The sequence below is a fragment of the Talpa occidentalis genome, unplaced genomic scaffold (assembly GCF_014898055.3).
Source record: "Talpa occidentalis isolate TD23 unplaced genomic scaffold, MPIMG_talOcc4v2.1 talOcc4.5, whole genome shotgun sequence".
Lineage (NCBI taxonomy): Eukaryota > Metazoa > Chordata > Mammalia > Eulipotyphla > Talpidae > Talpa > Talpa occidentalis.
The window spans coordinates 76,208,348-76,223,628 of NW_023604861.1; the positions used below are offsets into that span (position 1 = coordinate 76,208,348).

Here is a 15,281-nt window from a genome sequence, read left to right on the forward strand (position 1 = left end):
ATATGTGGATATGGAATTAAGGGTGGTCTAGGCGAAAGTTGGGATAGTTAAATTAAAAATAAACTCTCAATCTGCATAAAATGAAAGCTAAAAATGGAACCCTAAAGAGCATCAACATTTTCCTAAATATGCAGAAGTAAATAAAAAGTTGAAGAAAGTTGAATTAGGGTCACAGAGGGGAAGTGCAGTGAGAGTGGAAGTGGTCAGCAATCACACAATGCTGAAAAGCCATCAAATAAGAAGGAAATAAGGATACAGATATAGATATAGTGGGATGTCCCTGGTGACTTTTTCAAGAGAAGTTTCAGGAGAACACTGAAGTTAGGATACAGTGCTTTCAGAAATGAATAAGAAGTGAAAATGCAGAGAAAGTCAGTGTTTACTATTATTTCAATGAGAAGATGATGTATGAAAGGTGAACACAATTATGTTTATTTGACTATAAGCATACAATTAATAACAGGATGGAAAAATTTTAATAAAGTTTGTTTTATGGTGACACTGATGTAGCAAGAATTGTGGGAGGAGTTGGGAGGGTGACAAAGTAAAGGTACAAAGGTAATGTTATGGGATCCAGTGTAACTAGTGGTAGAACTAGTCTTGGACAGGGGAAAGGCTCTTTTCCCAATGAATTGAGAAGACTTATGTAAGTAGATAAATGGTTCATTGGGTGGGTGGATGGTGAGGAAAAACTGGTCAGGTTCTCTACAGAGGGCAGGGGCAGATCGCATGGATTTAAAGAGAACAGTGAAGGTTGAAAAAGGTACTGATGAAACTGGAAAAGCTGTAATGTCTCAGTAGTATAACTAGGGCCTCTTCTTTTAAAAATTAATCTCAGTCTATGTATGTGTAAATATGGGATAATGATTGTCATGTAAAGGAAATCTGATTATAGCTTTACATAAAACAGTACTTCTTGGCTTCCATGTGGGAGGATGACACTTCTAGCTCTCTCCTGAGGAAGACATGTTCTTTGCATTCTTCTAATAAAAGTGTGATGGCCTTTTAATCCCCAACACATTTGTGCAATGATTATAAGGATTTAGAATGAAAGCTCTAGTCTTAGAAAAAGTTTGTCTTCAACATTACACTAACTGACCTAATCTAAGAGTCAAATTCCAAAAATCCTAGCATAATGGCACCAACCACTACAACGTTTACATGTGACAGCATTCTATTTTAAACTATGATCTATACCAGCTTCTTAAATTGTAAGCTACACCTTTCATGTCAGATTTTCCAAAGGCTTGTATAACGAGCATCTGAAAAAAATCTCATAAATACTCCCTAGTGGGAAAACTGTACATGCTACTACCTGCTTATATATGCAGTAACTTGAATTATACATGAAATTTTCACATGAAAGCCCAGAATCAGCACTGTGTTAATTCAAGAAGTATATTAAATTTTTGGATGTATTTAGTAGCAGATCTTAAGAAAAATCTGTTCTTTAAACAGGATTTTCTTTTAAAAAATGTTAATTGGAATCTACTGTTTAAAGGAATCTACTCAGGAAAAATAAATAATTGTAATAAACATTAATCTTATAATACATTAAAAATGCAGACAAAAACTTTTTCTGTCCTGGGATACTTTCATATTTAGATCTTTTAAAGAATCTGAAAGACTGCAAAACTGTCCTATCCTATAAAACTTAAGAGTTACATTGAAAATAAAATTTATGATAAATGTCAGTTGCAGAAGTTATCACCTTTTCATTTGAATGCTTGACTTCTATTGGATAATTCTCTTCCAAGAGACCTTCTTGGGAAAAAGAGGTGACAGCCAACTCATTGCCTAATTGATTTAGGAACAGCGCCCAGGGAGACAGTCCAATTAAGTTTACAAGCTGGCAATTAGCAGGAAGCCCTCTAAATCCCTACACTGAGAGCCTGTTTACTTTAGTAAGAAGGCAAATGTGCTAGAGATAGGAAGAGAAAGCTGTGCTTTTTGTAAAGCTGTTGTGAGCAGGCCCACAGGGAGGGCTGAAGACAAGCTAGGTGTATGTGGGCAGGCAGCCTGCTATTTGACAGGTAACTGGGTAATTTAGAGAATATGAGTGAGTGTCTGAATGTGTGAACGTGTGTGCTTGTACATGCCTGTGTACATGCATGTCTTTTAACAGACATGTAAAACATTTAACATCCACTTTAATAAATGTTGTGTATGGAGACATACAACTGTTGAACATGCAGCTGGGCAAAGTAGATCTGGACTATTTTGGAATAAATGAGATTCCAAGCATTTTTTTCTTGCACAATAAGAACATTATGAATAGATTTTGTTGCATATTTATTATGTGGAAAGAACATAGCCCTCTAATTATATCTTTCAGGTTAATTATTTTCATTAGACTTATTTCATGTGTTGAATTTTAGAGGCCAGAAGATGCATTAAAATCTTAACTTTGTGCCACAGTGTCAAATCCTCTAAGAGGTTTTAAATAGTATTGACTTTCTGTGTGTTCAAGTAGCCATAATGTGCATTAATTAAAATCTGTTTTTTAAAAGCCTAAGTGAGGTTCTTTAAAGAATGTTAGACTATACAAAACTATCTAAATAATATGTATTTCAGGGCAAAACTGGTAATGCAAAACTATAAAAGGCAAACAAATCATAATACTAAAATTTTATTTTAAAGTCTCCTCGTTGAAAAGGGCATATTGTCATCTGCTACGTAACAACAATGGACCACATAGTCATGATAGTCCCTATGTAACGGCCTAGATGTGTAAGAGGCTGTACCACTTAGGATTGTGTAAGTACACTCTGTAATGTTCACACAATGATGAATTCACTCAACAATGTATTTCTTAAATCATATCCTGTCATTAAGTGACACATGATAGTACTGATAAGTCCCTTTACATATTTTCATCCACAAGGGAAACAAGATAAATAAGACATGTATCATTAGCAATTTCTGACTAAATATTTGCTTATTTCTTCTGTTAAAACATTTGCTTTACACAATTCCAATCTGGGAAGCAACCTATCCATTAAGCTAAAATAATTTTAATCCAAAAAAAATTATGTTACTAACAACCAAGAATTTTTTTTAAAGGACATACCAAGTACCTTTTTAAATATTCACATACCTATTAAATAATTTGTTTTAGTATAAGTTTATTTTGGAGAGTATCAAATGTGAAAGTTTAGGCTTTTTATTCATAACAATGGATAATTAGTGCAATTTCCAAATCCTTCAATATCTAATTCTTTCATATATAAAGTTCCTTGACATTTAGAAAATCATCATAAATTCTTCTTGAGGAAACTATATGAAATGTTTGACAGGCAAGAATATTTATGGGATAACAAATAGAAAAATCAACATTCCAAGAATAGTTACATTGCTTTAACTATATATAATGTCACCATCATAAACACTTCAAATTACTTACCAACTTCCTTGACTTACCAAGTTTAAATAAAAGAACACCCAAAGGTCCTCTGTCAAACCTGAGGAAGAGGTGGTCATAGATTTCCCCACTTTCAGGCTTCTGAGCAACACCCTGAGGAGCTATCCACTGCATTTGGACAAGACTGCTGGAGACATCAAATAATTTATTGAATTGCAGAGTCTCCCTGGGTGAGCAGTCTTCAGCCAAGAGCTGGATGTTAATAGGGGATAGAGCCATATCGAAAATTTGCAGCTCCCCTTGATTGCTGCCAACTAGCAGAATGGCACCACTTGGGTGGCAGCTTATTAATGAAGGCAACAGTTCAGCCTGGGCTAAAAGAGTCACTCTACGGTGAGTTTCATAAAGAATAATTGAAGAATCTTCGCAGCCCAGAATCAGTTTGTCTTCAGTAACATTCCTGCAGCAGCTAATGGCCTTCGATCTTAGTGGTATTCTGGTGACTGATATACACTGGATTTTGTTCCGAACACATTCGTAGATGCAGCTATCAGCCATGGGCTCTTTGTCTACACTGACGGAGTGCTCCACTGTGAACACCTGATAAGGTTGTTTGGTGCCAAAGCAAACATCCAATGGATCCCATTCTGTGCGTACAGAACTCAGAACCTGTAAAAAATGTATTAAGTATGTTCAGAGAGACCATGACTTTCTTCAGCTGTCATACATAGACTTGCATATTAATCAGGCATCTTATTGAACACCATCAGCAACATGTATGTGTAGCCATATCTATACCTATATAGATATTCTATATCTAGATATATCACAAAGAATACATATGTAGCACAGCTGTAGAAATAAAAATACAAGATTTTAACAGTTTGTTTTGGAACATCTGTAAATAATCTATAGAAAAAATATCCCATTGAATATATAAGACTAATAAGGTAGGTTTTTAGTAAAATAATATGGTTAGCAGAATATAAAAAAAATTACATATTAATTTTTCTGGGGTGAATAAAGGACTTTAAACCATTTAATCTCTTTTTTATCCACTCCTCACAGTTCTGAAATTACCAGAAATGTAATTCCAATTTGTAGACAAAGGAAAAAACTTTAGAACTCTGTTAACAGTCTTATAGAAATAAAATTTTAATCAGAAAGGATATAAGGGATTGTTAACTACAAATGAAAATAGAAACAATAATCTAATACATATAAAAATGTAATGATTTTAAAATAAAAAAATTAATACCTATTAAAGACAGACAGATATTCATCAATAAAAATGGACAGAGGTAAAATATGGCAATGAGGTACAAGGGAAGAAAACTCAGCCATTCAATTTTTCTAGGAAAATCCCAGTGTGATGGACCAAGATTATGAGATTGAAGTATTGTACCTGCATTCTCAGCAGTTTTTAAAAAGTACTTAAAGTGTACACTACTGGTTGAAGAAGTATATGGGAAAAATGTGTTAACAAATGTTGCAAGCTGGAAGACATTTTGTTAGCTGATAATTTGCAAACAAGTTTAAAACACCCAAAACAATTATGTAATTATTTCAAAATATGAAAAAGTCATCTTTTCAAAATCCAATCTTGCATCTACTAAGGCACCATTCATATTATTAATTTTATAATTATGCAGTCAGTTTTTCTTCCTCAAATGAACTTACTTTGAAGTACTAGTCAGGAGATGATCAAGTTGAGATGTAATACTAAGATAAAGAATGAAAAATATGGTGTGTAGTAAAGTGTGAAATGTTAAGTGACAATGCCCTGAAAAAAAGTACAAAGGAAAGGGAAAAATCCAAAAAGAAAAAAAAAGAGGATTTTGCCTGGCAATATTCATGTACCCTAGCAAGATGAATTTCAGCTCAAGTCTACTCCCACCTTCACTAGGTGTGGTCATCTTTCTCTACCCACTTTGTGATCCAGAATTCCCTTATTCCCTTCTCTCACTAGGATTCTTTTTTTGTTTAATTTTCCTTCTGGTTTTAACCTTATTTATTTACTAAAACATTAAATTATAGTATATTCTATTTATTTTTAATGCAAATTTACATATATTTACATCATTGTTCATTTTTGCGCAACATTTGATTTCTCCTCTCAGGTGTAGTCTCCATAGAATTCCCACCACCAACGGGTACATGAAAAAATGCTCAACATAACTTATAATCAGGGAAATGCAAATCAAACCCACAATGAGATACTACCTCACACCAGTGAGAACGGCACATATTGAAAAACTGGCAACAACAAATGTTGGCGAGGAGATAGAGAAAAAGGAACTCTCCTACACTGCTGGTGGAAATTTTATGGGGACCATACCCAAGAGGAGAAATCACTAGGTTTCTTAGTCTTAATCCAATCTTTAGGTACTCTCCAGACTTGGAAAATTCTGAGATCTAAAAATAGTTTAAAAATTCTTAAAATATATGCCAGAGGTTTCAAGAATTGGTCATCAGAATTCAAGTGGGAATGCCTGTGATAAAGAACAGGGTAAAAGTTCTAGCAAAGATACAGTGAATAGGGATGAGATGGGAAGAATAATATAGATAATTAAGAGATTATAGGGCCTCCCCGGTGGCGCAGCGGTTGAGCGCTGGGTTGCGAAGCTGCCCAGGGCCTCTGCGGCGCCGGTTCGATCCCCGGCTGCTCCCCGGCCACCGGAGGAGGGTCCCACATGGCGTGCAGACCTCTCCTGCCGCCCGCTGCTCCCCTCAGCAGTGTACTTCGGTCCTTCTGCCTGCTCTGCTCCCCGCTCTGGCTCTGGTGAATTCTCTCACCCTCCTGCGCTTCTGACTGTACCCAGTGCATGTATAAACAAAACAAACAAACAAACCAGCAAACAAATAAAGCATGCCTCTATTAAAAAAAAAAAGAGATTATAAAAAAGACTTTTATAACGTGTAGTGATGACCTGCTGGAAGTCTGAAAATATAAAATAAAAGATCTCTGCTTTAATTCTGGAGTAATAGGAAGGTGATGCAGGAAGAAAAGCATGGAAACACATGCAGTGTTAGTTAAGACAAAGGCTCTTCAAGCCTCGAAGTGGCAAATAAAGGAAGAGTGAAATACCAAAGAGAGATGGATGAGGTGGCCACTGTTTTCCTATTTTAAGAAAACTGTGTGGTAAAGACAGAAATGGCAAGAATTAAAAAATCCAAGCTAAGAAAGGGAAGGAAAGATAAAAAGGAATCCTAAAGGTCTTAGACTTATCCAATTCAAGCAAGTTGGGAGTATTAGTCCTGATAGGAAATGTGTAAGTTTAAAGCAGTCAGCTTTAAGGGTAAAGTAAGTCGGAAAAATGCACAGAGAGGTTTCATCTTTATTCTTAAAAATCCAAATTTGAAAAAACAATTGATCCATACATCATCAAAGGAAAAACAGTATAAAGGAGGAAAGGTATAAGCAGGCAATGTAACTGATGCCTCCTCTGAAAGATATTTTCAAATTGAGAAAATAGAAAGCTGGAAAGCAATTAGGAAATAGGCTCAAGATTCTAGTTTCAGGTTTAAGTAGAGAGGCACTTTTGAAATGATTACACAACATAAAAATCAGGGAAAAAAATATTTGTAGTGGCCTTTTCTGGAACTAAAAGCATTCACTAATAGTAAAAGCATTTACTAGTAGTAATCTACCCAGATTACTTAAAAAAGTCCTTGCAGCAACCAAAATTCTTATTATAAATCCACACACCCCATCTCATTTTGCAGAAATTTTTAGGAATGGGGGATAAAAAGTATACTTCATTTTTACAGTGAAACATTGAAGACACTCATAAAAGCAAAGAGAACAATATAGTAAGTAAGTGCAAAAACCAGCTTTATAAAGTTTATTTAAAGATATGAAACTGATTCAGTTGAAACCTGCTAGATCTCATTCTTCCCTACTTCCCCAGAGGCAATGCTGTCATAAATTTGGTATTCATTCCTATGCATATTATTACTGTACTAAGCTAGAAGACCCCAAACAATACATAGCATTGTTTTTAATGTTTTAAAATGATGTTTTAAAATTTGCTATACTGCATCATAATTCATCATACCATAATTCATTTTGGCTCAATTTTATTCTTTTGGCATTTAATTAAATAGCTCTAGTTGCTTCATTTGAATCTCTGCATACCATTTGACCCTCTAAATATGACACAAAATATGCTTTCAATCTCCAGTTAGTAGATATTTATTTTGAATTTTTTTCTTATTACAAACAATGTTTCTTTACTGTACGTATCTCCTTGTACACATAGACCAGTTTTTCCTAATGTAGGAGACTCACACCTTCAATTACATTAGCTGTTTCTAAGTTGCTTCCTTAGTGACTAATATACTTTCTAATAAGCATGAATGAGAGTTCCCTATTGTTCCACATCTTATCCGTCTTATTTTTAAATAGCTTTCAATGAAATCTGACATTTGTATACAGGATAAATATAAATGGTCTTCCATATTTCTCAGCTTTCACAACCATAGATTTAACCAAGCACAAACTAAAACATGCATACTATGGATGCAGTTGTACTCAACATGTACAGACTTTCTTTGTGGTCATTATTTCCTGAAGTATACATTATAACAATTAACTACATAACATTTACATCATATAAGGCATTAAGTCATCTGGAGATGATTTAAGGTATACAGAGAATGTGCATAGGTTACATGCAAATAGTATACCACTTTAGAAAAGGGATTTGAATGAACATCAACATTTTCTGGTATCTATTTGGGTAAGGTTTGGGGGTTCTTGGAATCAATTCCCCATGGATACTAGAGACAACTTTATAAATGTTTTATTAGCTTAGAAAAAACGAATATATCTACTTGGAAGTATAAATATTCTTCATCCATATTTTTTGGTATGAGAAGGTCACCAACTTGTATGTGTCTACTAATAAAACCCTTCAATTCACAGACTTACTTGTAACAACAGTCAATACAACCTATATAAAAAAGTTATTTCATGAAAAAAGCCAAATAGATCAGTGGAACAGAAAAGAACCCAGAAATAGACCCACGGATAAGCTCAGTTGACATAAATATAGTGAACGCTTCTTTGACAAAGGAGCAATGGTAGTTCAATGGAGAAAGGATAGTCTTTTAAACAAGTAGCACTGGAATAACTGGATATACATGTGCAAAAACATGACTCTAACCACAGGGCTTCACCTTTCACAAAAAGTTTGTTCAAACTAAAAGTGTCTGTTACAACCATGAATACAACATCCCCGATTCTAACAAAGTGGCAATGGTGGCACCATAGTTTTGAACCTCTCTAAATCCCTATATGAAAGACACAGTTCTACTAAAAAGAAAAACCAAAAGCCCATGGGCAACCAGACATGGATTAAAAAGTGAAAGAGGAGTGGATGTAATGAGTACATTTTCCAAATATGCAAATAAAGCACTATGGTGGTAGTACCTGATGGGCATACCCCAAAATTGCCTCAGTTAAAAATCAATTAATTTTTTAAAAAAATTACTGCTTAAAAATGAAAGGGGGAGATGTGAAAAAGATACTGGCAAAATGTTTTGGAATGTTCTTTTAATTTATATTAGTTACTGATAGTATGACTATTCTAAGACTGGTATATGTGTACTGTGGGATAAAACAAGTAACAAATTATGGGATATTATAGTTCATCCCCTGTTCCTCCCTGCAAACTAGGATTTTTGGTGCAGAATAGAGGAGATACAGATTTAACCCAGAAGAGGTTAAATTAAAATCACAAAATTCTGTATTTGAGTAAGAAGTATAACTACGAACTCACCATGAATACATGTATGTATAAAATCTCTATATCTTTCTATTAAAGAAATGTAGAAACAATAACCAACCCAATAATGACAATAAAATGTACCTCACTCCCAATTTGGACCTAAAAATACAATTTTTCATTAAAAGAAAAGAGAGTTTATTGATAAAATGGCTATTACCAAGGCTGTGGCAAGAAATGCATATGAAAGGAAAAAATTATACCAAGTATCAGGGAGCTAGCCAAGGAAACTGAGGTTATGGCAAATAGAGGGGCTACATTGAAGAGCCTCCTACTGGCCAAAGATAAAACAATTTGAGCTTCCAAAAGAATAATTACAATTTATAAAGTCCCTCAACTCAAATGTCCGTAAGTCCATATATTAATTATATTATATAAAAAGAAAATACTGGAATCTGGCAAGCTGGCAGCAGAGTGAAGACACTGGGATTGCTTCTTCCACATAAAACCGAGAGTAACAAAAGTAAGAAAACAACCAGTGAAAGATAAATGGATGACTATTTGCATACATCAGGAGCAAATGGTGGAAAGGGGTAGGAAAAACTATAACTAAGCAATATTTAGAATGATACCAGCACAGTACAACCTATGAGAAAGAGAAGCAGTTGCTATATGAAGTTCCTCTGCTAACTCAAGGGCATAGCTCAACATCAGGGACCTTTAAAAATGGGCATTACACTGGAGAAGGGGGTGCAGAAAGTCAGCAGGCAAGACAGAGGGTGCACCACTGCAGAACTACAGAAGTAAGGGTATAAAGTGATGATTCCTGGCTTAAGCCTGGGGCTTAAGTTCTGAAGTCTGAACTGGTGGTGAGAGTCTGGTTGGATCACCTATGTGTCCTCGCACAGAAAAGGCATCCATTGGCTGTGTTATGCCAAATACCTGCCTTCCCCAAATTAGGGACAAAAACTAAGACAAGATTGAATATTCTCACTAATGAAAATTTTGAAATACCTGGATCATCACAACAGGAAAACATGCCCCACAGTAAGACCCAAACTCAGAAAACAAAGAGATCAATTCCCAGTTTGTTGTCCAGTCTTAATTGTAGCCATCACCTAGCACCACAGTTTAGAGGGTGAGGCTGGCAAGAAACAAGTATGAGATGGTTTGGTTTAAGGGTTGGTTCAAGGGAGGTGGGGGAATCACTGTGGATTCCTACTATGCAACTTGGGTACCCACAGCACTGTAGAAAGCTCGAATCCTTAATCCTCACTGGAGGCAACCCTTTGATGCCCTACTGCCCCAGTTCCTTTCTACATTTCACCCTTTACATCAGAACCAGTGCCCAGGTCATTTGAACAGTTATCAATTTATAAAAATCAATTTATAAAAAACCTGGGTACAATACCAAGGATTATATCCAGCCTTTTATAGGCGGGGCATAAAGCCAATTTATTAAGATTGAAAAAAAAAAGAAAACTGGGCCTCCCTGTTGGCGCAGCGATTGAGCGCTGGGTTGCAAAGCTGCCTACAGCCTCTGCAGCGCCGGTTCGATCCCCGGCCACCGGGTGAGGGTCCCACATGGCGCACAGACCTCTCCTGCTGCCCGCTGCTCCCCTAGACAGTGTGCTTCAGTCCTTCTGCCTGCTCTGCTCCCTGCTCTGGCTCTGGTGAGTTCTCTCACCCTCCCGCGCTTCTGACTACCCAGTGCTTATATAAATAAATAAATATATAAATCTTAAAAAAAAAAAAAAAACTACTTAAAAAAAAAAACTTCCTATTACACACAATAAAACTAAAAATGAAAAGAAAGAACATATCACAAATACTAATACAAAAAAAAATAACTGATTGGGGTCAGAATGGGGCATTTGCAATTGTATGGGGGAATATAAAAATAAAATTTAATATTTAAAAAAAAAAAAAAATAAAAAATAAAAAAAAAAAAAAAAAGAAAATGAACAATGATGTAAAAAAATAATAATAATATAAAAAAAATAAAAACCTCAAAAAAAAAACCAAAAAAAAAAAAAAAAAAAAAAAATAACTGGAGAGAAGTCTCAATCCAGTAGAACTGTGACATATGATTTAGGAGGGGTTCAAGGTAACAATGATAACCATGCTTGCCAAATTAAGAAAAAAAATCAAAAGCAGTAAAATAATACAGATCAAGAAAATATGAGGCTGTTATAACTACTGTAGAACTAATGGACATAAAAACTACTATACCTGAATTAAAAAATATGACAGAGAGCCCCACAAGTGACAAATGCCAGTAATGGAGAGAACTAGCAAGCCTGAAAGCACAGTGATAGAGAGCAAAAAAATAGAATAACAAAGAGAAAAGAGAATTTAAAAAAGTGAAAACAGTGTAAGAGCTCTTTGGAAAAACCTCAAGAGAAATAATATCTTTATATCATATGGGTTCCAGAACAAGAAGAGAAAGAGAAAGGAGTATAAAATGTATATTAAGAAATAATTGCTGAGAACCATCTCAGTCAGTTGCCCTGATCCAAGAAGTCCAAAACTTCCAAACAAAACAATACTAGACCAACACACAAACACTAGACACATTAAGCTATTGAAATATAATCAAACCAATAACAAGGACAGATTTTTAAAAGCATCAAGATAAAGAAGAGTAACTTGTAAGGGAATACCTATTAAACAGCCCGTGAACTTTTCAATGGAAACCTTACAAGTAAGAAGGGAAAGGCAGGAGACATTAAAACTACTCAGAGAAAAAGATTTCCAGACTAAAATATTTATCCTACAAGACTATCATTCAAGGCAGAAGGGAAGGTAAACAGCTTCAATGAATAGCAAAAATTAAAGAAGATATCAACACCATCCTAGACATGGAAAAAGTATTAAAAGTATTTTTATGAAGCAATAACAAATCTTGAGGTAACAGACACTTAAATTATACAATGTGGGAAAATAGGAGAATAAAAATGTGGCCTATCAGACCAGGTTTGAGATCAAATCATACAATGGGCCACAAAAATAGTCTATCATACACTAGTCTCAGCAGAACATTCAAACAAAAAACAACAGAAGTTAATATGTAACGATAATGGAAATGGAATCTAAAAACATAAAAGGAAGATAAAAAATAAAAGGACAAAATCATATTAAAATAATTAAAAAATAATAACACAATGACAATGAGCATTTATGTCTCAATAATCACCTTAAATTGAAATGGGTTGAATTTAACAATTAAAGGTATTAGGTGGTAGAGTGGGTGAGAGTATTTCAAAACAAAGGCCAACTTTCTGCTGTTTACAGGAAACTAATATTACCAACAAAGACAAACAGACTAACAGTTACAGACTAGAAGGCAATAGTACAAGCAATAGCAATCATAAAATGTCAGGAATAGCAATACTTATATGAGATAAAATGGATTTCCAATTTGAAAAGGTAGCAATAGATAGATATGGATACTACATTATGATTAAGGGTCTAATAAAACATGAAGAAATAACACTAATAAATACATATGCGCCAAGTGATTGAGCACCAAGATATACACAACAATTATTAATAGTTAACAGAAATAAAGCATAATATTGTCAGGACACAAAAACACTAGAGGATTTATAATATAACCACTTAACAACTATGGGCAGATCAACAAGACATGTTGATAAATAAACAATAAATAAATGTGAATAAATAAACAATAGCTATAAATAAGGAGCCAGACCAAATAGTCTTAATATACATCTACAAAGCACCCCACTCAAAAACTGCTCATATACATTTTAAGTGCACATAAAAAAATGTCAAGAATACACCATCTGTCAGGATACAAGTAAACTGTCAATAACACTACGAAGACTGAAATCATATCAAGTACTCTTTCTGACCACAATGCCTTAAAACTAGAAATCAACTATAGAAAAACCTCAAATACATGGTGATTAAGCAACATCCTGCTTAATAGCTACTGGATAAAGAGGAAATTAAATCAGAAATAAAAAAATACTGTAAGACTAGTGAAAATGAGGATGCAAGGTACAAGAATTTGTGGCATGCAGCAAAAGCAGTCATAAGAGGGAAGATAATTACAATCCAGGCCTACTATAAGAAACAAGAAATCTCAAATAAATAACTTAATATTAGCCAGCCTTGAAACAACCTGAAAAAGAAAACAAAACCTTAAGTAGAAGGGGGGAAATAATAAAAATAAGAATGATAATAAAAATTTAAAAAGAGCACTTGTAAAACAATTAAACTAACTTGACTCTTCAGGAAGATAAACAAAACTGACAAATAAAACCGATAAAGATGAGAGAAACATTAATAAACAATTAAAAATGAAAGTGGAAAAATTACTGCAGATACACAAAGGATCATAAGCGATTTCTATGAATAATTACAGACTGATAAATTCGTTGACCTTGAAGAAGTGGACAAATTTCTGGAATAAAGTTCACCAAGACTAAACCAAGAAGAAACAGAAAAGTTGAATAAACTGATCATAATCATGAAAATTGAAACATTAATCAAAAATCTTCCCCAAAACAAAAGACCAAAGGGCTTTACGAACAAATTCTATTAAATCTTCAAAGAAAAGCTTATACCCACCCTGCTGAAGTTATTTCTAAGAACCCAAGAAGAGGACATGCTCCCTAATACATTTAATGAACATTAAACGTGCAGCATTAAATGTACAACATTACCCTAATACTGAATCCAAAGATAGCGCAAGAAAACCTCAGCCATATCCACGATGAATATTTATGTGAAAATTTTCAACAAAGTACTAGCAAATCAAATTCAACAATACATTATAAGCATTAAACATCATGATCAAGTAGGATTTATCCCAGGGACGCAAGGATAGTTTAATATACTTAAATCATCAAGGTAATACATATCATCAACAAAAGAAAAGATAAAATCATGTGATAGTTACGAAATAGATACAGAGAAAAGATTCAGCACCATCTATGATATAAACTCTAAACAAGATGGAAACTGAAGGAACCTACCTTGATATAATGAAGGTCATATATTGCAAACACATATCTAGTATAAGCCTGAATCATGAAAAATCAAAAGCCTTCCCTTTAATATCAGGAATAAGAAAAAGAGACCCACATCACTTCTGATTAATTTAGTTTTGGAGGGTTCAGCTAGAGCACTCAGACAACAAAAGGAAATAAAGGACTCCATGTTGGGGGAAAAAAGAAGTGAAATTGTTGTTTGTAGCTGGTATTACACTGTATATAGAAACCCCTAAAGACGCCACCAAAAACCTATTAGAAACTAAATGAATACAGAAGAGTGGCAGGTTACAAATCAACGTAAAAAAATCTGTTGCATTTTGTATATACAAACAATGAATAAGAAGAAATAATTCTGGGCCTCCCTGGTGGCGCAGTGGTTGAATGCTGGGTTGCGAAGCTGCCAGAAGTCGCTGCAGCGCCAGTTCGATCCCCGGCTGCTCCCCAGCCATCTGAGGAGGATCCCACATGGCGCGCAGACCTCTCCGGCCACCCGCTGCTCCCCTCAGCAGTGTACTTCGGTCCTTCTGCCTGCTGTGCTCTCTGCTCTGGCTCTGGTGAATTCTCTCACCCTCCCGTGCTTCTGACTGTACCCAGTGCTTGTACGTATGTATGTATCAATCAATCAATCAATAAATAAGTCCTTAAAAAAAAAAAGAAGAAGAAATAATTCTATTCACAGTCACATGAAAAAGAACCAGATATCTAGGAGTTAGCCTAACAAAGGAGGTGAAGGGTTCATACAATGAAAACTATAAGACATTATTAAATGACAGAGAACATGACATAAAGAGAAGGAAAAACATTTCATGCTCCTGAATAGGGAGAATCAATATAGTCAAAATGTCTGGTCTGCCAAAAGTGATAAATTTAGAATAACCTCTATTGATATATCAACAACGTTCTTCAAAGTAACTGAACAAAAAAATACTAAAATTTATCCAGAACCAAGGCTCTGAATAGCTAAAGCAATCCTGAGTAAAAAAGGTAAGAAACAGAGGCATTATGTCACCTGATGTTATATTATAAAGCAATATGGTATTGGGATAAAGAAAAACAAATGGAACAGAATGAAAAATTCAGAAACAAATCCAAATATATATTAGCAATTATTGATAAAAGAGTAACAACCATACAATGGGGAAAGGAGAGCCTCTTTAACAAATGGTA

General features: G+C 34.6%; 1 protein-coding gene across 10 annotated transcripts in view; it reads right to left on the minus strand.

The window, feature by feature from the left end:
• Positions 1-15,281, minus strand: part of WDPCP (WD repeat containing planar cell polarity effector) — a 301,344-nt gene that overhangs the window by 159,480 nt on the left and 126,583 nt on the right. For all 10 annotated transcript variants that reach the window (XM_054701619.1, XM_054701618.1, XM_037527477.2 and 7 more), the window contains one exon: positions 3,421-4,030. In XM_054701619.1, the coding sequence (XP_054557594.1) occupies positions 3,421-4,030 (610 nt within the window). The remainder of the gene's footprint in view (positions 1-3,420; positions 4,031-15,281) is intronic.